Source organism: Anser anser, assembly GCF_964211835.1.
Source record: "Anser anser genome assembly, chromosome: 30".
Classification (NCBI taxonomy): domain Eukaryota; kingdom Metazoa; phylum Chordata; class Aves; order Anseriformes; family Anatidae; genus Anser; species Anser anser.
The window spans coordinates 2,080,787-2,106,636 of NC_139751.1; the positions used below are offsets into that span (position 1 = coordinate 2,080,787).

Here is a 25,850-nt window from a genome sequence, read left to right on the forward strand (position 1 = left end):
CGAAAAATTTACAAACTAGTTTAAAACCTGGGGCTGGCTGCTGGGGGCTGCGCGGGCGGCTGGCGAGGCGGGGCCGAGGGCGGCGCCGGGGCCCTAGCTGCTTCCCATGCCCCCGGTCTCGGAGGAGAGCCTGCAAGGAAGAAGAGGGCGTCAGAACGGGGGGGGCAAAAATAGGGGGGGGGGGGCAAAAATGGGGGGGGGGGGGGAAGGTGACAGGGGGAAAGGGTTAGAGGAGGAAAAAAAGAGGTGGGGGGGGGAATAAAAAGGGTTGGAGGGGGAAAAAAGAGGTGGGGGGGGAATAAAAAGGGTTGGAGGGGGAATAAAAAGGGTTGGAGGGGGAATAAAAGAGGTGGGGGTGAATAAAAAGGGTTGGAGGGGGAAAAAAAGAGGTGGGGGGGGAATGGGTCGGGGGAGGAAAAAAGAGGTGGGGGGGGAAATGGGTCGGGGAGGAAAAAAAGAGGTGGGGGGGGGGAAAATGGGTCAGGGAGGAAAAAAAGAGGTGGGGGGGGAAATGGGTCGGGGGAGAAAAAAGAGGTTGGGGGGAAAATGGGTCAGGGAGGAAAAAAAGAGGTGGGGGGGGAAAATGGGTTGGGGGAGGAAAAAGAGGTGGGGGGGAAAATGGGTTGGAGGAAAAAAAGAGGTGGGGGGGGAAAAAGGGTTGGGGGAGGGATGAGGAGGGAGGGAGGAAGGGTTCCCCCCCCCCCCTTCAAGGGGGTGGGGGTGGTGGCCCCCCCCCGGCAATTGAAGCTGGGGGGGTTATGCGAAAGCAGCGTGGGGAGGGGGGGGGGGAGGATAGAGGGTGGGGGTTGTCACCCCCCACCCAGCTCAGCACCGGGAGCTCCGTGGGGGGAGAGGGAGGGGATGGGGGGGGCGCAGGGACCCCGAGTGGAGGCGGGAGGGGGGTGGCGGGGGAAGGGGGGGCGGGGATGGAGCCCGTGGGGGGTCCTTGGGGAGGGTGGGGAGGTGGGGGGGGCACAAAGAGGTTCGGGGGGGCACAGAGCAGCAGCCCCAAGCAGGGGGGGGGGGGCGACAGCAGCAGCGCCCGCTGGAACCAGGGGAGGGGGCGGCGCGCATGCCCCTGAGGAGGGTGCCAACGAGCCCCCCCCCCCAAAAAAAAAGAAGGGACCCCCGCTGGGCCCCCCCTCCCCGCCCGCAGGGCTCGGCCCCCCCCCGCGGCACAGATCTAGCAGAGCAGATTCTCACCGTGGCAACTTTATTACAGGTACAGACAGCAAAGAGACAGGCGAGGCCGCGAGCCCCCGCGCCCAGGAATGCAATTAAATCCAGACTCGTTTATTCCGTAACGAACCCCCCCACCCCCCCCCCCGCCGCCCCCCAGACCCGCCGCGATTGCAACCGAACTCTTAAAAAAAAAAAGGAAAATAGAGGAAAATGAGGCGGGTGGGGGGAAAAAGCAAGGGCTACGAGCTAGAGGAGTCGAGGAGGGCTGACCGAGGTCACCGGGCTGGGAAAAAGGAAAGAAAAATTTTAAAAAAATAAGAAAAAAGGAAAAAAAAGCGTCGGCCGGGCAGAAAAACGCCTACAAAACACCCTGGGGGAGCCGAAAAAAATAAAAAAAAGAAAAAAGGAGGAAAAACCCGCAAGGAAACCCAAAAGGAAATTTTTTTTCTTTTTTTTTTTTGGCTCTTCCGAGTCTCCCCTGGGGGGCTCCGCGCTGCGTCGCGCCCCCCTCCCCGCCCGCCCGAGGTGTGTGTGTGGGGGGGGGGGGCAGGGGGGGCTCAGTAGGGAGAGAACCTCTGCTTCTCCGCCTTCAGTTTGTTAGAGACACACGGCACGGCCGGGGCGGGGCGCCCTTAGCAGCAGACACAACATTTAGAGCCAGGAGAGGGACAGGTTTCATGCCAAGCAGACTGGAGACACAAGGGGCGGTCGGAAGAGGGTTGGGGAGGCCGGCGGGTGCTTCGGAGCCCCCCCCGGCGGCGAGCGAGGGGGTGGTGTGGGAGGAGGAAGAAGAAGAAGGGGTGGGAGGGTTGAGAGAGGTTGATGCTGAGGTGGTCAGGGATCGTGACGGAGGCTGCCTGGGAGGAGGGTTTAGCGCTTTCTAACTGTAACAGAGGAGAAAAAGGAACAAAACAAAACAAAAAACAAAACAAAAACAAACAAAAACAAAACAAAAAAAAGAAGAAATAAAAAAAAAGGGTGGGTGGCTGGCAACAGCGCGCGAGAAGCACAGGACAAACAGCGTCAAACCGCACGGGGTCGGGGGGGGGGGGGACAGGGGAAACGGCACCCCGAGGGGGCGCCGGTAGCTGGGGGGGACGCCGGTACCTGGGGGGGGCCGCGCCGGGCCCCAGCTCCTTGGGACCCCCCCCCTCGCACGCGCCCCCAGCCCCGCGTCGAGCCCTGGGCCTCGACGCAGAGCCGGGAAGGGGGAGGGCAGCCGCTGCTCGCGGCCCCCCCAGCACCCCCATGGCCCCCAGCACCCCCACGGGGTTCGGGGCTTGCCCGCGGCTCGGCTCCTCTGCCCTAAGCCCCCCCCGGGGGGCTGAGGAACGGGGAGGGCACCAGGGGCCACCCGACTGACACCGCTGCCCCTACACGACACCGCTCCCAGCCCAGGCTGCTACGGGGACAGCGGGGTCCGCGCCACGCGCGGCCTCAGCACGGCCCTGGGGGGGCCCCCCAGAGCCGTACGGGACCCCCCCGCAGGCTCAGGGGCCGCTGCTCCCACGCAGGAGAGCGGCGCTGGGCGCTGCGGGCACCTCTCGGGATCCGCAGGATCCCCACGTCCCGCCAGCGAGGTGCTGGGGACCCAGCCCCGATCCCGGGGCGCTCCCTGAGCCCTCACCCCACAAAAATAAAATAAAATAAAAAAATAATAATAATAATCCCTCACGGCACCAGCGACAGATCCAACCAAAGCGCACGGCCCGCTCGGCCCCGCGGCCTCAGCCCTCTCCAGCCTTCGCCTGCGGCCTCCCGGAGCCCGGGAGGCGATCGCACGGGGACAGCGGGCGCGGGGAAGGGGGAAGGAAGGGCACGGAGAAGGGGGAAGGGGGGGGGATTGAAACAAAAAACAAAAAACCAAAAAAAACGGGGAGGGAAGCCCCTTCCCCTCATGCTGGGGGGCACGAGGGGGGTCCCAGCCCTCCCCCCCCGCGCCGCCTGGTCGCAGGAGACTCACCTGACATTAATTAGATACTGGGCCAAGCTAATGCTCGCTGCGGATCCAGTTATGGTCACCTGCCTGTCAGTAGAGCCTTCCACCGGGTTGGCAATTTTGATCTGCGCCCCGGACATCTGGCGGATCTCGTTGATCTTGGCGCCCTGACGCCCGATGATGCAGCCAATCAACTGCGGGGGGGGGGGGAGAAGGCGGCTTCGTTAGCGGCTGGCTTCGTTAGGGCACCCCCCACCTTCGACCTTCTTCAGGTGCACCCCCCGACCTTCATCAGCGCTTCATTAGGGCACCCCCACCTTCATTAGGGCTTCATTAGGGCACCCCCCGACCTTTGTTAGGTGCACCCTGACCCCCATCAGGGCACCCCCGACCCCCTCCCCTGCCCACTACCGGGGGGGGTCACCTGCAGGGACGGGGCTGGGGGGTTTAAAAACTTCCCCCAAAAGATTTAAAACAGCAGGAAAATGAGCAAAATCTGCCCTAAATCTGGCCGGGAGGAGGAGGAGGAGACGGCAGAGGGGTGCGAGGAGCCGGTTTGGGGCACGGCCCTCGCTTGTGGGGCTGCCGCGAGCCCCCTTTGAAGTGTGTGTGTGTGTGGGGGGGTCATCCTGCCCTGCCTTCGTCAGGGACCCCCCCCCCCAAGGGCCCGGCGCGCCCCCCCCAGCCCGCCACTCACATCATTTGGAATGGTGAGTTCGTGAGAGGTGGTCTGAGCAGACGCATCCAAACCTGCTTAAAAGAGAGAGGGGAGGAAAAAAAAAAAGGGGGGGTGAGGTGAGGGGGGGGGCACGGCGGGGGGGGGCACGGGCACCGACACCACCAGCACTCGCTGCTGGCCTCACGGCTACCTCCGGGGCTGCTCGGGCAGGAGGGGAAGGGGCAGAGCAAGCGGTGAGGTTACTCGAGCCCCCCCCAACTCCCCAGCGCCCCCTCCCTCTAATTTTTACCCCCCCCCCCCCCACCCGCATCTTGCCCCCCCAGTTTTTGTCACCACGGGCTCTTCCTCCCCGTGGCGACAGTCCCGGAGCAGCGCCCCCGGGGGCAGCGCTACGCCGACCGGGGCGGGCACGGCGGGGCTGCTCGGGCATTTAATTAATTATTGCTGTTATTATTAATAAATTTCTCCCCCTCTCCCCTGCTACGGGGTGGCAGCAGGAACCTTGAGACCTCACCGGGAGGGGTGTTTTTGGCAGGGGGGGGGGGCACAGCGGCATGGCCGTGCCGGTGAGGGCGACGCTCCCCCTGGCGCGAGGGGTCAGCCGCTGGCTGGGGGGGGGGTAAAAGGGGAGCTGGGCCCCCCCCGGTGCCCAAAGCTTTCCAAAAAAAGAGAAAAGAAGAGCATCGGGCGCCCAGCGGCTGAGCCCTCCACCTCAATTCTGCTCTCCGCTGTCCAGAGACCGAGCTGACTCCTCCTGGGGCGTGCGTGGCCAAGGCAGCCGGCACCCACAGCCCTCCTGCGCCCCCCGTCGTGTCGTGTCCCCCCCCCGAAAAACCCACCCCCCCCCCCCCCATAAAAACCCAAGGCGGGCAAGGCGCTTCGCAGGGAGACCCCGGTCAGCACCGACACCCCGGAGAAGAACTACAGGATTTTGTGTTTTAATCATTACCCCAATAGCCTTTCACCTCTGGAGAGCTGGATTCAATGCCTGTTAAGACACAAGCGACAATGAGTTGGGGCCGCCTCAGCTTTAGAGCCCCCGGGGGGGGGGGGGGGGCGGCGTGTTTTTTTTAAAAAAAGCCGTCTTTTAGCGAGCCTACAGCGAATTTGGCACAACCCAGCAGCTGCCTGCTCGGGCCTGGAGCAGCCGGAGGGGAGCGAGAGAAAGGGTGCTGCGGGGCCGGGCTCGGCTCCGGGTGCGGAGGAAGGGAAGCAGCGCGGAGGCCCCCTGCCTGCTCGGCCCGACAAAAATCGGCAAAAATCGTTACCTGGGGGGTTTTTTTGTTTGGTTTTTTTGGTTTTTGAGAGCCCCAAGCAGAGACCCCGCTAGAAGGGAGCCGAAGCTCCTGGGCCGGCCTTCGGCGCGCACTAGCGTACGGAGGAGGAAGAGGAGGAGGAGGAGTTTCCGTACCACTGAATCCAGTGTTGCCATGAGACATTGGAAAGTGTGACTGTTGCATTGCCAACTGGTGCAGCTTGGTCAGCTAGAGGGGAGAGAAAAAAAAGAGAGAAAAAACAAAAAAAGGCTGCTGTTAGCCGCTGCCCCAGCCCTGCGGGGCCGGGACTCGCAGCGGGCACTGAGGCGGCGTGTGTGTGTGTGTGTCCCCCCCCAAAAGGCTGGGAGCGGGCTGGGGGCTGCGCCCACCCCCCGTTTCCCCCCCCCTCCCCGAGGAGCTGGGGGAGCTGAGCAGAGCGGAGCAGCAGGGCCGAGGCCGCGGGGTGCTCGCACCACACCATGCGGGGGGGGCAGAGCGATGCGATGGAAGGGGGGGGGGGCGGGATGGAGCCTGGAGCCACGACGCAGCCCCGAGCCCAGCTTCCTCCTGGCTCCCCTCCTGGCCTGGCAGAGCCCCCCCATCATCATAGCCCCCCCCATCAGAGCCCACCCCCCCATTAAAGCCCCCCCCTCGCTGCTCTAAGGCTGCCACGGGACCCCCGCCAAGCCTGCAACGAGCCCGAGGGACGAGCACAACGTCAGAGGTCCCCAAAGCTGGGGGCAGCACCCAAAGGTGGGGGGGGGGCACCCAGACCGTCACCCCCGTCCCCAGCAGCCCCCCCACAGGCTGGCAGCAGCCTGGGGTGGGCCAGATCCATGCCCCCCCCCTCGCTACCACCTGCGGCCAGCCGTCCCCTGCCCCAGGAGAGCCACGGTGACAGCGAGGCCTGTCGCCGTCATGCGCTGTGGTGGGGTTTTATTATTATTATTATTTATTTTGTTTTTGTTTTCCCCCCTGGGGGGCTCGGTGCCGAATTCGGGAGGGGAGGGAAAGCCGGAGCTCGTGTGAAATGCCAAGCCGGGGAGAGAGAGAGGGGAAAAAAGGAGGAGGGGAGCGTCAGAGAGAAGACGGAGGAGGAGGAAGAGGAGAGCTCTGAGACCAGGTGAAGCTGGCTGCAGGAGGGCGAGCGGCGAGTTTTTTTTGGGGGGGGAGTTTTCAGGCCGAGCTGACGAAGCGGGGAGAAAAATTTCGGAAGGTGGGGAGGGTGGAGGTGAGGGGGAAAAGGGGGGTGGATTTCGAGACAAGAAGTTGTAAACAAAAACTTACATCTGGCTGTGGAATGGCATACTGTCCTTGAATGGTATAGGCCTACAAAAGGAGGAAAAGAGTTCCTATTAACGACCATCGGACAGCCACCCAGGGGCAGATCTCAGCTAGCCAGGAAGGCGGAGAGCCACGGGGAGACTTCTCCGGGGCGGGGGGAGCGGGGCAGGAGAGGCAGGGGGACGGACAGTGCTGTACCAAGCGGTCTCTAGATGGGGTCGGGGTGGGGGGGGGGAGGGAGGGAAAAAAATAAAAAAAATAAAATCGCTCGGATTGGCCTTAGGTGGCGGTTACGGGGAGGGGAGTGGGCAGGATGGCGCCGTCCCCCCCCCAAAAAAAAAATAAAATAAATCAAAAGGTGGCAGACGAACGGAACGGCTGGGATCTTGATGGAAGATGTATGGTGTGGTGGAGTCCGACACTGCTCCTAGCCCTGCGCCCCCCGCCTCGCCGACAGGGGAGGGTCTCCAGCGCCCGCCAGCCCTGCTAGCTCCCAGCCCCGTCCTTTTTCCCCGGCCCCAGCAGCGTCCCCCCGACCCCCCCAGCCCCCCCCACAAAAAAAAAAAACAAAAAACAACAACAGTCCCGCTGCGAGTCCTCTCGTCACTCCGCACGCCTAGGAAAAAACGTCGCCGGGCCAAGCTAGAGGTTTACTGCCGGAGCTGGCTACCGCTGCTAGAGACGAGGCAAAGAGTCGGGGGGGGGGGGCGGCTCAAGGCAAAAGAGAGGCGCTCGGGGTCGTGGGGGGGGGCGTGGGGGGGGCGGGGGCTGAGTGCCTGACCTGCCAATTCCACGCCTCGAGGTTAGGGGGACAGCCACGGACCGCCGAGTCCTCCTGCAGCTACCCAGAAAGGGCGAGTCACTGGCTGGGGGCCTGGCTGGCTAAGGTTGGGGGTGAGGGGGGGGGCGGGCAAAAAAAAAGGGGGGGTGTAGGGGTTGGGGGGGGGGTCGGGAGAGGCAGGGGGGAGAGGGGGGTACACAGCCTCACTTCCAGGTCACCGGAAGAACTGCAGCCCAGGCTGGACTTGGCCCAAGTTCGTTGCCATGCAGTGGCTGCCGGGTGGCCTGCGTGAGGAGAGGTTTGGTGGGCTCAGCGCCCGAGGTCCCGCGCGGACAGGAGTCCGCAGCGCAAAAAGCCACCGGGAGAGGGGGGTCTTTTTTATCGTTTTTTTTTTTTTTTAAATTATCATCATCATTTCGTCGGATTTTTATTTTGGGGGGGCAGGGACGGGGAAAATGCCACCCTTGTTGGCAGTCTCAGAGAGGCCAAGGATTGAACGGGCCGTGGAGACTGAACTCCCCTCTCACCTCCTGAGGTGGTCCCTCCAAGTCAGAGTTGAGGCACATGGATGGGGCGGTGTGGGGGTAGCTCGCACTGCCGCTGCTGTACCTGTCCTGTGGATAAATTAGAGGGCTTCAGTCTCCAGGGCTGGCAATCCGAAAACCTTCCGCTAACGCCAAAAATAAAAAAAAAAAAGTCACCGTCGCCCCCCCCCCGTCGGCTCTCGCTTTCGGAGGTGGAGGTGGTGGTGGTGGGGGGGGAGCCCTGAGCTACGCACGGCCCTGAGCTGCGGGGGACGGAGCGCGACCCCCAGGCGGGCTGGGCCCGGGCCGGGGGTGGGGGGAGAGGGGTGGAAGATTGGGGGGGGAGGGGGGGTGAAGGGGGGGCGGAAAAAAAGGGGGAAGGGGGAGGGAAGAGATGCGTGGCCGGCGGGAGCCTGCTCCTCACTGCTCTAAGGGGGAACGGCAGCCGGCTCCCGTGCTGGGGGGGGGTGGGGGGGGAGGAGAGGGGGGGCGCACGGCAGAGCCCTCGCCCCCACCCCCCCGGCAGCAAAAAGGCACCGGGGGGGTGTGTGGGGGGGGTGGGGGGCGATGCCCGGCGCTCCCCCTCGCTGGGGGCAGAGCAGCAGGAGAAGCTGTCGGAGAGAGGGGGGGCTGACGAGGAGGAGGAGGGGAGGAAGGAAGAGGCAGGGAGGGCGAGGGGGGGGGCGCCGAGGCGAGGGGGGGGTGTGAGGGGTGGGGGGAGGACAGCAGCAGCTCCGTCTCCCGCTGAGCGTGGCACACAGAGGCCCGGCTCCAAGGAGGGGGGGGGCCGAAGGGGGGGCGCCGTGGGCAGCCCCCCACCTACGGAGCTGGCTGCAGTCCCCCCCCACCCCCTCCAGCCCCCCCAGCCCGCGGCCACAGCGCTGGATCCGGCCCGCGTGGCCGTGGCTCTGCCCTAGCAGGACCCTCGGGGCTGGCAGCAAGGGGGGGGGGGGGCGCACTCCGGGCTCTCCCCCCCTACACCCCCCCAATCCCATCCCCAACCTCATCGTGCCCCCACCCCCGGGGGGGGGCCCTCCCTGGCAGCACACGGAGGCAGCGGATGCGTCTGCGAGTCGCCCTGGTGCTCCCAGCGGTGCGGCAGCCCCGGGAGCCGTGACCCCAATCCCCCCCCCCAAAAAAAACCCTCCTGTCTCACCCAGCGGGGACCAGCGCATCCCCACAGGGCCGGGGGGGGCACTCGGGGCTTTCCAGCAGGGTCCCGAGGGGGCCCTGTTGCCTGCGACGGCAGCGCCGGGGCTCACGGCCAGGGGGTGGCACGGGGCAGCCCCCCCCCGAGGAGCAAGCAGCTCCCCTGGGATCGGCGCGGGAGGGGCTGGGCCCCCCCTCCCCTGGTGGCTACAGCCCTACCTGGCGCCCTCCCCCCCCCCCATCAGGATGAGGCCTTTCAGCTCCCCCCACCCCACCCCCCCCAAGGCACGGGACACCCCAAAAGCCAGCCCCGGAGAACACAGAACCCCGAATTCCCCCCCCCTCAGGCTTTGGGGGGGGGGGGGCATCACCCACATGGGGCACACGGAGCCCCCACCGAGGCGGGGGGGGGGGCACAGACCAGAGGCAGCCGCTGCTCGCCCCGGCCCGATCCCATCCCCAGCCGCCACCACCACGCCGGGACTTGGCCCGGTGGCTCCAGGATGGTTTTGCCAGCACCCCCCCGACCCCCCCCTTCCCCAAATCTGCCCCCCCCCCACCCACACCCCCCCCCCCCGCCCTCCTGCGCCCCGCAGCTCAGCGGGGAAGGCTCGGAGCAGGGCTCGGGGAGGCCCCGAGGCAGCGGCGCGGGCGGGCAAGGCACGCGGAGCGGCTGAGGTGCGCGCCGACGGCCCCCAACAGGCACCCCAAAACAGCCCCCCCGGCCCCCCCCCGCACCCCAGGAGCAGAGGAGAGGCCTTACCTGACCGCCTGCAAAGATGACGGGAGAGCTGGATGGCTTGGGCCGGTACGGGATGGTGACGCCCTTCGGGGGAGACTGGGGGACAGGCGGAGAAGGCAGGTCAGGCACCGAGCACCGCCGCCGCCAGCCGCCCCCCTCCCCGCGACCCCCCGGGACCGCAAAATAATCCTATTTCCCCCCCCCTCCCCCCTCTCCAAGCAGGGAGCACGCGAGGGAGGCTCGGGGCACGGCGCTGGAGCGGCAGGATGGTGCCACTCGTGTCCCCACGCGGGACAGAGCCGCGAGCGGGCAGCGGGTCGCGAGGACCGGGCTCGAGCCCGCTTTAAGGGGCTCCGAGCCGCGCGTTTTAACCCCCGACCCCCCCCTTATCCCTCTGGCAGCCTCCTCTCCGCCCTCGGGGGGTTTCCTCCCTGCCCTCGGGGGTTTTTTCCATCAGCTGGGGGGGGCAGCGGGACATCCCTACCTCCAGCATGACGACGCAGATCTGTTTGACGCACTCGATGATGGACTGTGGGATCCCGGCGATGGTGATGGCTCGCTCGGTCGAGTTGGGCAGCATGTCCCCCGCCACCTGCACCTGCGCCCCCGTGCTCTGCAAAAAGAAAAAGAAAAAAAGAAAAAAAAAGTGCCGCGGTAAAAAAAAAAACAAAACAGCCGGGGAGAGAGCCGGGCAGGGCGCTGAGCTCACCGCGCGCGGCGGCCTCGTGGCCGAGTTATACATAGCCCAAAGCGCCCCCCCCCCCCCCTTTTCGCCCTTCTCCCCCAAAATAAAGCCCATTAATCCCAGCTGGAAATAATTCGGTCGGAGGAGGAGGAGGAGGAGGAACAGGGCGGGAGCCTCTCCCCAGGACCCGAGCCCGGGGTTAATCCCGGCGGCAGGTCAGCAGCACCCGGCGCTGAGCGGCATTACGTGCCTTCCTCAAGGGGGGGGAGCTGGGGGGGCTTGGCAGGCTGATGGCACGCAGCCCCCCCCCTGCTACCAGCTGGGAAAAGGGCCTGGAGAGGGGGGGGAATTTAGAGCTGGGGGAACGGGGGGGGCAGGAACCCAAGCGCCCAGCTCCGAGGGGCGCTGCCAGGAAGCGGAGGCCGTGCCCCGGGTCTCAGTTTCACGAGCGCTAAAAATACCCCGAGCTCTTCACAAAGGCCAAGCGCCGCCGCCCCGGGGGGGGGCCAACGCGAGGATTTGCCCCCTCTGCACCCCCCAAGGGGGGGCCAGCACCTACCTCTCGGATCTCTTTGATCTTGCAGCCCCCTTTGCCGATGAGGGAGCCGCACTGGCTGGCGGGTACCACGAGCCGGAGGGTGACCGGGGGCCGGCTGGCGGCCGTGCTGTTGGTCATGGAGCTGCTGATGTCCTGCGAGGAAGAGGGAGGCGCTCAGGGGGGGGCCGGCCGGGCTCAGGACCCTCGCCGGAGGGCCGGGGAGGAAGGAGATACGAGGGGCAACTTGGGCCAAAGCACCCCCAGGTGCTCCCCGGGCCCCATTTCTCGGGGATTTTTGTCAGCTGTGGAATCGCCACAGCCACGTTTTTGGGGTGGGAGCAGGCAGCTGAACCCCTTTGCTCGCTGCGGCTGTGGAAACGCGGGGTTTTTAAACCACCGCGGAGGTTTTTGGCCACCAGAGAGGTCGGCCACAGCCGAGCGGGAACCCGCTGCGCTGAAGGGACACGGGGCTGGGGGCTCGGCGCCCCCTTACAGACAGCTCCTGGTTTCATCTCAGAGCCTCCCCCGTAACGAGGAGCAGTAACGAGGGTGAGGGCAGGAGCAGCCGGGGGAAAACGAGCCCTGCGCAGAGAGCAGCAGCCGTGGGCGCAGGGGGAGGGGAGGCCGGGAGGGCTGAGCTGACCTACTAAAGGAGAAGCCGAGCGGCAGCGGCGAGAGCCGCGCCTGGACGGGGCTGAGCCCGCGGGAGGGCTCCCGGGACACGGCAGCAGCTCAGGGCTCAGAAATTTTCGGTATCCAGCTGAGCAAAGGGGGGGGGGACACATCTGCCAGCATCAGGCCACCTCCTCCAAAGAGGGGCCCCAAATTAAAATGGGGGTGAGGGCGCTGGGAGTTGCGCCCCGCAAGAGAGGGGAGAGGCAAGGGGCCGTACCCGCAGCAGGCGAGGGGAGCTCCCCGCTTCCAAAGGCCGTGGAGAAGCCCAAAAGCTCCTCACACCGCAGCCCTCGAGGGCTTTAACGCCCGCAGCCGGGATTTGGGCCCTCTGGGACCAGCACCCCCCCAACTCAACCTGCGGTTCCACAGGAGCGGGGCAGGATGCGGCTCCTCCTTCAGCGCCGCGGCACCCCCGGGGCCCTCCTCAGCGGGGCCGGAGGCGAAGCTGAGCCCCCGCCGCACCCCGAGGCGGGCGGGGAGGCAGCAGGGCAGGCCAGGAGAACAAAGCAAGCACGGCTCCGAAGCCCTGCTCCCGTCTGAAGCCATCTCGGCGGTGGCCACAGGGCATTTGCAAGCCCCACGAGTCCCCACGGGGCCCCAGGGCTCGGCCAGCAGGCGCTTAGGGACAGCGAGCAGGCAGGAGGGAAGCGCCGCTGCCTGTACCCTGCACCCTGACCCCACGCGGGGCAGGGCAAAGATCCGCCTCGGCCGGGCCAACGCCGCCAGCCCGTGCGGAACGGAGCCCGGCCACCCCCCCAAAAAAAAAACAAAGCTTCCCCTCGTGCTCCCGGCCCCCCAGGAGCTGCAGGGGGGGGCAGAGCCAGCCCTGCCCGGCGTCTTCACGGGGGGAAACCCGTGCAGGGAGGCGGTGAAGGGACGGCGGCGACGCACCTCTTCCAGTTTGTCGATGATCATCGCAAAAGCTTTGAAGATGGCGTTGGTGGGGCCGGCGAGGGTGATGATCCGCTCGGGGCAGTTCCCTTCTGAGATGTTGATGCGAGCGCCGCTCTGCGGGGAAGGAGAAGGAACGAAAAAAAAAAAAAGCCAAGAATTAAAAACAAAACTAAAACAGAAGCACGGCGGCGCCAGCGCCGAGCCCCGGCCCTCCCCGCGGCGCGGGGCAGCCATCTTAGCCTCGCCGCCTCCCCGCCCCGCCAGGACTACAACTCCCAGCACGCCCCGCGCCCGCCGCCGGCTCCATCTGCTGCCGGGGACGCGCGCCGGAAAATTCCTTTCAAGGCCGCCGCCGCCCCCCCGGCCCCCCCCACCCCCCCGGGCACCCCCCCCTCCCAGCCCCGGCGCTCACCTCCTCGCGCATTTTCTTCACCGACTCCCCTTTCTGCAGGAGGGAGAGAAGGGAGAGGGGTTAGCGCGGCTGTTTTGGGGGAAAAAAGGGCAAAAAGAGGAGTGGGGGGGGGTCGGGGGGGGTTGCTGCTCGCTTACCTTCCCGATGATGCTCCCGACCTCCTGGGGGGGGAAACAAAAGCAGCGTTAGGAGCGCTCGGTGTGTGTGGGGGGGGATAAAACATCCCCGAGAGCACAAAGTCTCAACTGGGGGGCAGCCCCCGCCTCGCAGCCCACGCGGGGCTCATTTCGGGGGCCCCCAGCACCACCCGCAGCCCCCCCCCAACCCCCCAACCCCCCCCCCCCCACCCCCTTTCCCCGTGGTTATTTTTATTGCCGCGCTCTCGGAGCGCTGCCGCGGCCGTCACGAGCTGCCCGAGGCCCGGCCGGGTGCCAAGGAGCGCATTCCTCGCCTAATGGCGGCAGCGCCGGGGCCGCGGGGAGCCGCGGCAGCGGGGCCGGAAGGGTTTTGCCCCCCCCCCACCAGGGTTTGGGGGCTGGGGGGGGGGGTTGGGGGGGGCGCCGTACCTTTCCGTGCATGAGTAGCCGGATGGTGAGCGTGACATTTAATCCCCCTTCAATGACGCCGGTGTCCATCTTGCGCTGCGGAGGGTCGGGCTGCGACGGCGGGACAGCGGGAGCTGGGGCGGGGGGGGAGAGAAGGGTCGGCTCTGAGGCGCCCCCCCGGCCATTTCAGGCCCCATCCCGAAGAGATTCGAGCCCCCGAGTTTGGTTTTTTCCCCCCCCCGGCACTTTTTAGGGCCCGTTCCCCACCCCAAGGTGCCTGGGAGAGGGCAGAGCCCCAGCAGGCTGCTCCTTGCCCCCACGGCGGGGGGGGGTTTGAGGCCAGGCGCTGCGCCCCCACCTGCCCCCCCCCCCAAGGGCCACCCTCGCTCGTCCCCTGCTTTGGGGACTTCTCCTGCAGCCCCGGGACTTGCCCCAACTCGAAGCCTCCGCACCTCAACCCGGAGAGGGGCTCCCCCCACACCCCCGGCAGCCACGGCCCCGCTTCCCTTTGGTTTAACCCGCTCGGGGTTAAAACAAAACCCCAAAAAAAGAGAAAAACTTAAAAAAAAAAATTCCCTTCTCCGGGCCGCGGGAGGTGCTGAGCGGCCTCTGGGGCCGGCTCCCAGCCCATTTCCTCCAGGCAGGCCGAGGCCACGCGAGCGCCCGGCCGGGTTACAACCAACCTGCGACCGGAGCGGTTGCAAAACAGCGCGGCGGGGCTCGGCAAGCCGCCCAAAAAATCCCCCCCCCACCCCCTAAAAAATAAAAAATAAAATAAAACCCAAGCAGCTGAACCCCAAATAAACCCCCTTTGGGCCGCTCTCCGCTTCCGTCGGCGCCTCCAAGTTTAAGCAAGGCCGGGGAAGGAAAAAATGAAAGAGCCGGGCGGAGGGATTAATCCTGCGGGGGCCGTGCCGAGCTCTGGGGGAACGCTCTTTTAGGGGAAAATCGCCGGCACCGGTGATTTTCACCGAATCGGCTCCTTTTGGCCCCATAAAAGTTGGCACCGGATCAGCCCCGAGCCTCGTTTGGGGGAGCGGGGCTGGGACCGGAGAGCCCGGAGCCCGTCGGGGGGGGATTTGAGCAGTTGGGGGGCTCCCAAAAGAAGGAGGAATTCCGCCAAACAGGGGGAAATGCCCCCCAAAAAAGGGGGGGCCTCCCCCAAAAAGGGGAGAGACCCCCCCAAAACAAAAAAAAAGGGGGAGCCTCGCTGGGCTGCAGCCCCGCTCCTCCTCCTCCTCCCGGCAGCCGCTCGGCCGCCTTCGTTAGCGCTAATTAGCCAGCCCAGCAGCCGTCCTGCCGGTCCAACGAGCCGCGGCCGGTCCGGCCCGCGTCCGTGGGGACAAAAAGCTGCAGGCGGACCCCGGGGGGGGGGCCCCGAGCCCTGGGGGAGCCCTGCTGGGAAAACTTCCCCCAAACTTCTCCTCGGCCCCGGGCAGGGCACGTGGGGGCCGGATCCTGCTCCCGGTTTGGGCCGGGTTTTTTTTTTAGGGGGGGGAATTGGGGCTGGGGGTGCTGGGGACGGGAATGGGGGCTGGGGGGGGTGGTCCCCATGGGGGGGGAACAGAGATCCCAGCGGGGGGGGGTTAAAAACAACGGGGGGGAGGCCCCGGGGGTAAGGGGGGGGAGAGGCCTAGGGGAAAGCGGGGGGGGCTGGGAGCGAGGCTCGAACCCAAAAGGGGGGTCCCGGGGAGCCCCCCCCCGGGGGGGAAACCGGGACTCGGGGCTGGGCCCGAACGGGGGGGGCGGGGGGGGCACAGGGCTCCGCTCCCCCCCCCCGTAGCAGCGCCTCCGGCCCGGATCCTTCATTAAAAAAAAAAAAAGGGGGGGGGGGGGAAGAACAAGGAAACTAGGCGAAAATAAGAAAAAAAAAAAAGGGAAACTAGTAAAAAAAAGGGAAACCGGCCGAAAAAAACACGTCGAAAAACAACGAAAACGGTCAAAAACCGAAAAAAAAAAAAGCTCCGAAAAAAAAAATCGTTTTAAAAAAAATTAAAATAAAATATAGGTTTAAAACGTCCGGGCCCCCCCCCCCCGGGAAGAAAAAAAGGGGAGGGGAGCTCCGGTAACCGGGGGGGTGGGGGAGGGGAAGGGGGGAGGGGCAGCCCCCCCCCCCCCCCCCCCCCGCGCACCGCGCGCGCAGGCCGCGGCCTAGGCCGCGAGTAGGCCTCGGGCAGGCCCCGGGCTGGCGGCGGGGCGCGGCCGGGCTCGGGCCGGGGCCGTGCGGGCAGGGGGCGCCACGCGAGGCCGCGGCTCGGCGGGCGGGGGGGGGAGAAGCGGGGGAGAAGCGGCGAGAAACGATCGTGACGGGGCGCGCGGGGGGGGGGGGGGTTAAAGGAAGGGGGGGGGGGGGGGTGCGGGGCCTACCTGGAGCGGCGGCGGCGGCGCCGGTAACGGGAGGAGGAGGAGGAGGAGGAAGAGGAGGAGGAGGAGGAGGGGGGAGGAGGGGAGGGAGGTGGGGGGGGAGAGGGAGCGGGCGGGACGGCGGCGGGCGGCGGGGAGGGGGGGGGCGGCGGCGGGCGGCGGCTGCTCCTGCTGCGGCGGCCGCGGCGGCTCTGGGCGGGGGCGGCGGGAGCGGCCGCTTTACGCCCGCCCCGACCCGGAAACGGCGGCGCGTAACCAGCGAGGCGAGCGGGGGAGGGGCTAGAGCGGCCCGCCTCCCCCCCCCGGGCGGTGTCGGGAGCGGGGCTGAGCCCGCCAGGGGCATAGAGAGGAGGGGCGGGGGGTAGAGAGGCAGCGGGGGGGGGGGGGGGCAGGAAGGGGGGGGTAAGGGGGGGGGCAAGAAGGGGGGGCAGGAAGGGGGGCGATAAGGAACGGGGCAATAAGGAACGGGGGGCAGGAAGGGGGGCGATAAGGAACGGGGGGCAGGAAGGGGGGCAAAAGGGGGGTAATAAGGAAAGGGGGGCAATAAGGAAAGGGGGGGGCAATAAGGGGGGTAATAAGGAAAGGGGGCAATAAGGGGGGCAATAAAGAACGGGGGGGCAATAAAGAAAGGGGGGCAAAAAGGGGGGCAATAAAGAAGGGGGGACAAAAAGGGGGGCAAATAGAGGGGTAATAGGGAAAGGGGGGCAATACGGGGGGGCAAGAAGGGGTGGGGGGTAATAATGGGGGGCAGTAAGGGGGGGCAATAATAGGGGGCAATAAGAAAAGGGGGCAATAAGGGGGGGCAATAACAGCGAGGCAGTAAGGGGAGCAATAAGGAAAGGGGGGCAAGAAGGAGGGCAAGAAGAGGTGGGGGGCAAGAAGGGGGGGCAATAAAGAATGGGGGGCAATAAGGGGGGGCAATAAAGAAAGGGGGCAATAAGGGGGGGCAATAAGGGGGGTGCAAGAAGAAGGGCAGCGAGGGAGGGCAATAAAGAAAGGGGGGCAATTGGGGGGAGCAATAAGGAAGGGGGGCAATAAAGGGGGGGCAGTAAAGAAAGGGGGCAGGAAGGGGGGGGCAAGAAGGAAGAGGGCAATAAGGGGGACAAGAAGAGGGGCAATAAAGAAAAGGGGGGCAATAAGGGGGACAATAAGAGGTGGGGGCTAATGAGGGGCCCATATTGCCCCCAACAATAGGGGGCAATAAAGAAAGGGGGCAATAAGGGGGGGCAAAAAGTGGGGGTGCAAGAAAAATGGCAATAAGGGGGGGCAATAAAGAAAGGGGGTCAATAAGGGGGGGCAATAAGGAGGGGTGCACAAAGGGGGGGCAATAAGGGGTGGGGAGCAATAAGGGGGGGGCAGTAAGGGTGGGCAATAAGGAAAGGGGGGCAATAAAGGGGGAACAGTAAAGAAAGGGGGCAAGAAGGGGGGGCAATAGGGAGGGGGGCAAGAAGGGGTGCAAGAAGGGGGGACAGTAAAGGAAGGGGGGCAATAAGAGGTGGGGGCAATAAGACAGGGCATTAAGGAGGGCAAAAAGGGGGGCAAGAAGGGGGGGCAAGAAGAGGTGGGGGGTAATAATAGGGGGGCAATAAAGAAAGGGGGCAATAAGAGGGGGCAATAAGGGATGGGGGACAATAAGGATGGGGGGCAATAAGAGGTGGGGGCAATAAAGGGGGGCAATAGGGGGTGGGGGACAATAAGGGGGGCTGGGGGGGCAATAAGAGTTGGGGGGTGCAACAAGGCTGGGGGGGCAATAAGGGGGGGGGAGGCCATGGAGGGTGGGGGCAACAGGGGCTGGGACAGCAAAGGGGGGGCAACGGGGAGCAGGAGGGGGAGGGGGCAATGGGGGGGGCAGTTTGGGGGCAGCTCCCACCCCAACCCCCCCCCACCCCCCCCCCATGGGGTCAGTGCACATCACCCCCCCCAACACCCCCCGGCCCCCCCCCCCGGCACAACGGAGGCGCTGACACAATTTGGGGGGGTCCCAGGGCTTTATTGGGGGGCAGAGGGGGGGCGCACCCGTCGCACCGCGCGGCACCCACCGGCACCCCCCGACCCCAACCCCCCCCCCCCCGAGCCTCCCAGGCCCACAGGGGGAGGGGACACGGGGAGGGGGGGGCATGGGAACGGGGACCTCATGGGCATGACGGGGCGCGGGGGGCACCCGTGGGTGAGCGCGGGGGTCAGGGGGGGATCGGGGGGGTCATGGGTGGTCATGGGAGGTCATGGAGATCGTGGTGGTCACGGGTGGCCACGGGAGGTCCCAGGTGGCCATGGGTCGTCACGGGTGGTCACGGGTGGTCATGGGTGGTCAACGGGTGGCCATGGGTGGTCATGGGTGGTCATGGGTGGTCATGGGTGGCCATGGGAGGTCCCAGGTGGCCATGGGTGGTCATGGGTGGTCACGGGTGGTCATGGGAGGTCCCAGGTGGTCATGGATGGCCATGGGTGGTCATAGGAGGTCATGAGAAGTCCCAGGTGGTCATGGGTCATCATGGGTGGTCATGGAGATCGTGGTGGTCGTGGGTGGCCACGGGAGGTCCCAGGTGGCCATGGGTGGTCATGGGTGATCACGGGTGGTCATGGGAGGTCCCAGGTGGCCATGGGTGGTCACGGGTGGTCAATGGGTGGCCATGGGTGGTCATGGGTCATCATGGGTGATCATGGGTGGTCATGGAGATCGTGGTGGTCGTGGGTGGCCACGGGAGGTCCCAGATGGCCATGGGTGGTCACGGGTCATCATGGGTGGTCATGGGTGGTCATGGGAAGTCCCAGGTGGTCATGGGAGGTCATGGGTGGTCAACGGGTGGCCATGGGTGGTCATAGGAGGTCATGGGAAGTCCCAGGTGGTCATGGGTCATCATGGGTGGTCACAGGCGGTCGTTGAGATTGTGGTGGTTGTGGGTGGCCATGGGAGGTCCCAGGTGGCCGTGGGTGGTCAATGGGTGGCCATGGGAGGTCCCAGGTGGTCATGGGAGGTCACAGGTGGTCATGGGAAGTCCCAGGTGGTCATGGGAGGTCATAGGAGGTCATGGGAAGTCCCAGGTGGTCATGGGTGGTCACGGGTGGTCACGGTGGTCCTGGGAGGTCCCAGGTGGCCACGGGGATCACGGTGATCATGGTGGTCATGGGTGGTGACAGGAGGTCCCAGGTGGTCATGGACATCGTGGTGGCCACGGGATCGTGGTGGTCGCGGGAGGTCCCAGGTGGTCGTGGTGGCCACGGGTCATCACGGGTGGCCACAGGAGGACACGGGTGGTCACCGGAGGACGTGGGTGGCCCCAGGTGGTCACATCTGGGCATGGGTGGCCACAGGAGGACACGGGTGGTCCTGGGTGGCCACGGGAGGACGTGGGTGGTCACGGGTGGTCACAGGAAGACACGGGTGGCCCCAGGTGGTCACATCTGGATGTGGGTGGCCCCAGGTGGCTCCGGGTGGCCCCGGGTGGCCCCGGGTGGCATCAGTCGGAGTCGCTGCTGGAGGAGGAGGAGGACGACGACGAAGAGCGCTGCAGGGCCAACAGGACACCGTGAGCACCGGGGGGGGGGTGTCCCCAAATCCCCCCCCCGCCCCCACCAGGACACCGTGAGCACCGGGGGGTCCCCAAATCCCCCCCCCCCCCCTCCGGCCCCCCGTGTCCCCCCCCCCACCTTGTGCCTCTTCTGAGCCTTCTTCATCCTCTTCCTCAGCTTCTTCGCCGCCTTCTTGTCCAGCCCCGGGGGGACCAGGGGGGGCACCCCGAAGGGGGGGGGCTGCAGGGGGGGGCACCCCGGGGGGGGCAGAGGAGCGCCGGGGGGGTACGGGGGGGCGCCGGGGGGGCACACGGGGGTCCCGGGGGGGTACGGGGGCTGCCCGGAGGGGTAGGGGGGGGCCACGGGGGGGGGGTAGGAGGAGGGGGGGGGCGGGTAGGCCGGGTTGGAGGGGGGGGCTGGGGGGGTACACGGGGTTTTGGGGGGGCGGCTGCCCTGGGGGGGGGGGGGAGAAAAGAGAAGGTTAAGGGGGTCCCGACGCCCCCTATTAATGGGGGGGGGCAGGAGCAGGGGGTGAAGCCCCCCCCCTTTGTTTTGGTGCCCCCCCCCCCCTTACCTGCGTGGGGGTCCCACATGGCGGGGGGCAGCTCCGGGGACCTGGGGGGGGGGACACAGGGGGTGAGTGGGGCCCCCCCCGGCCTCCAGGGGGAAACTGAGTCAGGGGAGGTCGGGGGGGGCAGCTGTGAACCCCCCCCACACCCCAGGGAGGGATACGGGGGGGGGGGAATTGGGGGCGGTCAGGGGGATTTGGGGGTCCTGGGGGGCTTTAGGGGGGCTGGGGGGGATTTGGGGTGCAGAGGGCATGGGGGGGCATGGGTTAGGGGAAGTTGGGGCTATGGGGGGGGCATGGGGGGGCGCAGGGGGTGCACGGGGGGGCGTTAGGGTGCAGGGGGGGTGAGGGGGGTTCTGGGGGTAAACGGGGGGTCTTGGGGTGCGCAGGGGGTGCGGGGATTTGGGGGTGCGGGGGGGGTGATTCGGGGGGGCAGGGGGGATTTGGGGGCGCGGGGGGGGATTTGGGGGGGGCACAGGAAGGTGCGGGGGACTTGGGGGTAAACGGGGCGGATCTGGGGGTGCGGGGGGATTCGGGGGGGCACGGGGGGGAGTCGGGGGGGCAGGGGGTATTTGGGGCGCTGGGGGGGGGGTGCAGGGGGTTGGGGGGAGGGGGGCGCTGGGGGGGGGGGTCCCGGCGGCTCCGCTCCCACCTCCGCCGCCTCCGCTCCGGGCGCGGCCCCTCCCGGCAGGAAGCGGCGGGGGGGGCGTGGCCTGAGGCGGGGGCGTGGCCTGAGGGCGGGGGCGTGGCCTCGGTGGGATGGGCGTGGCCTCGGGCGGGAGGGGGCGTGGCCTCGGAGGGAGGGCGTGGCCTGAGGGCGGGGGCGTGGCCTCGGGTGGAGGGGGCGTGGTCTGAGGGCGGGGGCGTGGCCTCGGTAGGAGGGGCGTGGCCTCAGGCGGGTGGGTGTGGCCTCGGGTGGGAGGGGGCGTGGTCTCGCCCACTGGCTCCTCCCACGTGGGCGTGGCCTCGCCTCCCTCCCTCCCCCGCCCCCCCCCGTGCCTCAGTTTCCCCGTTTTTTTTCGGGGGGGGGGTCGGGGGGGGGGGTCGGGGGGGGCCCCCACCTCCTCGTCAGCTCCTCGGGGCCGCGGGGGGCGGCCTCGGGCGGGGGGGGGGGCGCCGCGGCCAGGCGCTGCAGGCGCTGCAGGGCGCGCTCGGCCGAGAGCCGCGCCTCGGGGTCGGGGTCCCAGCAGTCCTCCAGCAGCTCCTGCACCGCCCCCGGGGGCTGCCCGAAACCACCACCCCCCCCCCACGGCCCGCTTCAGGGGGGGGGCACCCACCGGGGTGGGCAACACCCCACCCCCACCCCCACCCAGCAGGTGCAGGGCGCCCCCGGGTTGAGGGCACCCCCTGGGGGCCCGAGGGTGGGACCCCCAAATAGGGACCCCCCCTGGGGCAACCCTGGGCACCCCCAGGCACCCCCTGGGCAGTGACCCCCAAATAGGGGACCCCCCCGGGACACCCCCAGGCACCCTGGGGCACCCTGGGGCACTGGCACCCAGCGGGGACACAGCACCCAAGGGCACCCCTGGGTAGGGAACCTCCCCCCCCAGTCCTTGGGCACCCCTGGCACCCCCAAGACACCCCAGGGCAGGGACCCCCAAACAGGGACCCCCCTGGGGTACCCCCAGGCACCCTGGGGCACCTTGGGGTACCCTTGGGCACTGTCACCCAGCGGGGACACAGCACCCATGGGCACCCCCAGGCACCCCCAGACACCCCTGGGTAGGGACCCCCCCCCCAAGTCCTTGGGCACCCTGAGCACCCCCTGAGCAGGGACCCCCAGTAGAGACCCCCCCGGGGCACCCCTGGGTGTGGGCACCCACTGGGGACACAGCACCCAAGGGCACCCCTGGGTAGGGAACGCCCCCCCCCAGTCCTTGGGCACCCCAGACACTCCCAGGACACCCCAGGGCAGGGACCCCCAAATAGGAACCCCCCCCCCGGAGCACCCATGGGTGTGGGAACACAGCAGGGACCTTCCCACATGTGGGCACCCATGGGCAGGGACCCCCAAATAGGGACCCCCCCGGGACACCCCTGGGCACCTTTGGGCACTGTCACCCAGCGGGCACCCAGCACCCATGTGCCCCCTGGGCAGCCCCCCCCCCCCCCCCCCCCCGTCTGTAGGGTCACCCCGGGCACCCTGCAGGGCCCTTCCCATGCACGGACACCCCCAGGGCCCCCCACCCATGGGTGCAGGGGGAGAGGGGGGGGGGTCTCACCTGGTGCCAGGCAGGGGGGATGAGCGGGCGCCGCCGCTCGTCCACGGCCAAGCGCCGGAGCTGCGCCGCCGTGGGGCTGGCGCCCAGCTCGGCCTCGTACGCCAGCCGGAATTCGGGCACGGGGGCTCCTGGGGGGCCGGGGGTCAGCAGGGGGGCTCGGGGCGGGGAGAGGGTCCCGGGGTGGGGTGGGGGGGGACACCCGAGGGTGCTCACCGGGGCTGAGGGCCTGGCAGCGCGAGAGGATCTCCCAGAGCAGCAGCGCCAGGGCGTAGACGTCGGCCTGCCGCAGCGCCCGGCCCCACGAGCGCAGGTCCAGGCTCTCGTCCAGGATCTCGGGCGCCAGGTACCGCTGGGTGCCCGCCTGCGCCCGCACACGCCGCTCGCACCACGGCCGTGCACGCAACGAGCGCCACGGGCGGGCGGGCGCCGGGGGCGTGCTTGCACCGGGCTGTGCATGCACTGGGGCTGTGCATGCATCGGGGCCGTGCTTGCACCAGGGCCGTGCATGCACTGGGATTGTGCATGCACCAGGGCCGTGCATGCACCAGGTGCATGCTTGCACCAGGGTTGTGCTTGCATCGGCGCCATGCATGCACTGGGGCTGTGCTTGCACCAGGGTTGTGCTTGCATCGGCGCCATGCATGCACTGGGGCTGTGCTTGCACCAGGGTCGTGCTTGCACACGCACCAGGGCCCACCCTGCACCGTCTCCCACCCGGCCCGCACTTGCACGTGCGCAGAAGTACGGCTTGCACTACAGCCACGTGCACCAGGTCCTGGCTCGCACCAGCGCCGCGCTCGCATCAGGGCGCAGCTTGCACAGGGGCCACGTTTGCACAAATGCAATTTGCACGTGCACAATTTACACGTGCACAATTTACATGTGCACAGTTTGCACGCGCACCCAGCGCACGTCCACCAAGGCCGTGCTCGCACACGCAGGAGGCTCCAGCTTGCGCTACCGCTCTGCCTGCACGCAGCTCCCCGTTTGCACCAGCATCGCGCTCGCAGGTCCCGGCTTGCACCAGGGCCGCGCTTGCACTCGCACTCTGCCCCCCCGACACCCCAAATTGCAGCGCAAGGGGGGTCCCGGTGCCCGTCCCCGTCCCGGTGCCCGTCCCCGTCCCCGTCACCTTGCGGATGGGCACGGCGCGGTGCCCGCCGCTGCCAGCCTGGGCGCGGGGCGGCAGCGCCAGCGCCAGCCCGAAGTCCCCGATGGCGCAGGTCCCGTCCTCGCGCACCAGCACGTTCTGGCTGCTCAGGTCCCGGTGCACAACGCTGGGCTTGTACAGGCCTGGGGAACGGGGGGGGGGACACACACAGAGAAATGTCCACGGGGGTGGGGGTGCGGTGACGCCGGGGGGCTGCGCGGGGTGCTCACCGTCGCGCCAAAGCTCCTGGTGCAGGAAGGCGAGGCCGCGGGCGAGCGAGAGCGCCAGGCGCACGCTGCCGGCCCACGTCCCCACGTGCTGGCGCAGGAAGTGGCGCAGGGAGCCCTGGGGACACGGGGACAGGGATTGGGGACGGGGACGGGGCCGCGGGTGGCACCCGTGGGTGCGCAGCCCGGCCCGCAGCCCCCATCGAGTGTGCAGCTGCAGGAGCAGGGCTCGGGCACGGCCGCGTGTGTCCGCGGCGGTGCTTGCGCGTGCGTGCGTGCCCAGCAGCCTGTGCACGCCCCGAGCAGCCCTTGCACACCCACGGGAACCCCACGCAGCCCGTGCACACCCACAGCAGCCGGTGCATACCCGCGTGCACCCTGAGCAACTCACGCACACGTGTGCAACCCGTGCCCGCCCCTGCGTGTTGCACACCCGTGTACGCACACCCCCAGCAGCCCATGCACCCCCCCCGAGCATGTTGCACACCCATACACACACACAGCAGCCCATGCACACCCCAGCACCTTGCACACCCATGCACCCCCCGAGCATGTTGCACACCCATGCACACACAAACCCAGCAGCCCACGCACACCCCAGCACCTTGCACACCCATGCACCCCCCCCAGCATGTTGCACACCCATGCACAACCCCCAGCACCCCTTGCACCCCCCGACTGTGTTGCACACGATGCACAAACACCCCCAGCAGCCCGCACCCCCCCCCAGCACCTTGCACACCCATGCACCCCCCAGCATGTTGCACCCCCCCACCATCCCACGCACCCCCCAGCACCTCGCACACCCATTAACCGCCCCCCATCATCCCAAGCACCCCACCCCCCGCCCAGCCCAGCACCCACGGGTGCCCACTCACGGCGGGGTAGAGCTGCAGGACCAGGAGCCCCCCGCGGGCGCGGGGCCCGGCACCGCGGGCGCCCAGCAGCCGCGCCACGTTCTCGTGCTCCATCAGCGGCAGCGCGTGCACCGCCCCGCTCGGCGCGAAGCGCCCGGCCGCCCCCGCCGCGAACGCCTTGATGGCCACCGGCCGCTGCTGCAGGGTGCCCCGCCACACCGCCGAGAAGCGCCCCGCCTGCAGCACCTGCGCCCCCAGCACCCATGGGTGCCGGCGGTTCGCGCCGCCGGGGAGCCCAGCACCCGGCCTCCCGCCGGTGTTTGCAGGTCCCCGGGCACCCATGGGTGTCCTGTGCCCAAGGGGTTCCCCAGCCCCACGCGCCCATAGGTGCTGGCACCCCACCCAGTGATCCCCCTTCCCCCTGCACCCATGGGTGTCCTGATCCCAGGGGTCACCCAGTCCCATGCACCCATGGGTACTGGCACCACCCACCCCAGGGATCCCCCATCCCCATGCACCCATGGGTATCCTGAGCCCAGGGGTCACCCAGTCCCATGCACCCATGGGTGTCCTGAGCCCGGGGGTCACCCATCCCCAAGCACCCATGGGTGTCCTGATCCTGGGGGTCACCCCACTCCCTGCACCCATGGGTGTCCTGATCCCAGGGATCCCCCATCCCCAAGCACCCATGGGTGTCCTGAGCCCAGGGGTCACCCAGCCCCACGCACCCATGGGTCCTGACACCCCGACCCACAGATCCGCCATCCCCAAGCACCCACGGGTGTCCCCAGCCCCTGGAACCCCACCCCCTCGTCCCCTCGCCCTGGGCACCCATGGGCTCCCCCCATCCCTGGGGACCCCCACCCTCAGGGACCCCCTGTCCCCAGGCACCCACGGGTGTCCCCAGCCCCAGCGTCACCCAGCCCCATCTCCCCAGTCCTGGCCTTCATTGGGCCCCCCCACAAACTGCTCCCCCCCCATGTGGGTGCCCCCCCACCCCGTGGGTGCCCCCACCTGCAGAAGCGCAGCGCGGGCAGCTCCGGGCTGGGGGGCGCTGGGGGGGCCCCAAGTCCCCGACGTCCCCGGGGGGGCCGCTCCGTCTGCGCCCTCACCCGTCGCAGCCCTGGGGATGGGGAAAGGGGGACGATGGGGACCGGGGGACGATGGGGACCCTGGGGACACGGGGACACCAGGGACGTGGCACCCAAGGGTGCGGGACCTGGGGACGCTCGGGAGCCCCCCCACCCTGGGGACATCGGGGCCGTGGCAGCAGGGGACAAGGGACGTGGCACGTGGGGACCCCCGTGCCCGAGGGGCCCCGCGCCCCTGGGGACACCGGGAGGTGACGGCAGGGGACACCCGCACCCAGGGACGGGGGGGCACGGGCACCCAAGGGGATGCGGTGCCCCAGAGGCCCCCCCCCCCCCCGGGGGCCCCCCCAAAATGTCCCCAGCCCTACCCAGCACGGCCAGGCAGGCGAGGAAGAGGAGCAGGAGGGGACCCGCGCCCCACAGCCACAGCGTCCCCGCGGGGTGCCACGTGGCCGGGAGCTGGGGACAGAAACCGGGGTGACACCGCGACCCCCCCCACCACCACCAGGGACCCCCCCTCCCCAGGGCCCCCCCCCCAGCCTGGCGGGACCCCAGTGCCCGAGCTTTGGGGCCACC

General features: G+C 68.0%; 2 protein-coding genes across 17 annotated transcripts in view; both read right to left on the reverse strand.

The window, feature by feature from the left end:
• Positions 1 to 15,946, reverse strand: LOC310888044 (poly(rC)-binding protein 2). Of its 16 annotated transcripts, none has more exons than XM_083814384.1 (16): positions 15,653 to 15,944; positions 13,307 to 13,419; positions 12,878 to 12,901; positions 12,741 to 12,773; positions 12,326 to 12,442; positions 10,781 to 10,912; positions 10,021 to 10,149; positions 9,558 to 9,632; positions 7,649 to 7,735; positions 7,122 to 7,181; positions 6,344 to 6,385; positions 5,212 to 5,284; positions 4,750 to 4,788; positions 3,819 to 3,871; positions 3,146 to 3,315; positions 1 to 130 (listed from the first exon to the last, which is right to left on the reverse strand). In XM_083814384.1, exons 2-16 carry the CDS (start codon positions 13,373 to 13,375, stop codon positions 94 to 96), a joined length of 1,140 nt encoding a protein of 379 aa, XP_083670510.1. In that variant the 5' UTR covers positions 13,376 to 13,419; positions 15,653 to 15,944; the 3' UTR covers positions 1 to 93. The 16 variants fall into 16 exon arrangements, with proteins under 16 accessions (XP_083670510.1, XP_083670517.1, XP_083670521.1 ...); XM_083814391.1 differs by having other exon boundaries at positions 3,819 to 3,874; positions 15,653 to 15,897; XM_083814395.1 differs by lacking the exon at positions 7,122 to 7,181.
• A 1,678-nt stretch (positions 15,947 to 17,624) lies between these two features.
• AMHR2 (anti-Mullerian hormone receptor type 2) overlaps positions 17,625 to 25,850 on the reverse strand; it is a gene marked incomplete at its 5' end in the record, with an annotated part of 9,327 nt that continues 1,101 nt past the window's right edge. The window contains 12 exon segments of the mRNA XM_083814350.1: positions 17,625 to 19,155; positions 19,298 to 19,612; positions 19,734 to 19,771; positions 20,787 to 20,949; positions 21,950 to 22,077; positions 22,163 to 22,310; positions 23,082 to 23,242; positions 23,330 to 23,444; positions 24,205 to 24,429; positions 25,198 to 25,202; positions 25,205 to 25,306; positions 25,643 to 25,733. Coding sequence (XP_083670476.1) covers positions 19,108 to 19,155; positions 19,298 to 19,612; positions 19,734 to 19,771; positions 20,787 to 20,949; positions 21,950 to 22,077; positions 22,163 to 22,310; positions 23,082 to 23,242; positions 23,330 to 23,444; positions 24,205 to 24,429; positions 25,198 to 25,202; positions 25,205 to 25,306; positions 25,643 to 25,733 — 1,539 coding nt within the window. The 3' untranslated portion in view covers positions 17,625 to 19,107.

What these genes read in the sequence shown, in the direction of transcription:
- LOC310888044 (XM_083814391.1), bottom strand. Translation starts at nt 13,375, where the DNA reads ATGGACACCGGCGTCATTGAAGGGGGATTAAATGTCACGCTCACCATC. An exon ending in TCATCGACAAACTGGAAGAG is followed by an intron (nt 10,913 to 12,325) that starts GTGCGTCGCCGC and finishes TCTTCCTCGCAG; the next exon opens with GACATCAGCAGCTCCATGAC. An exon ending in TGGAGGGACCACCTCAGGAG is followed by an intron (nt 7,182 to 7,648) that starts GTGAGAGGGGAG and finishes CTTTCTGGGTAG; the next exon opens with CTGCAGGAGGACTCGGCGGT.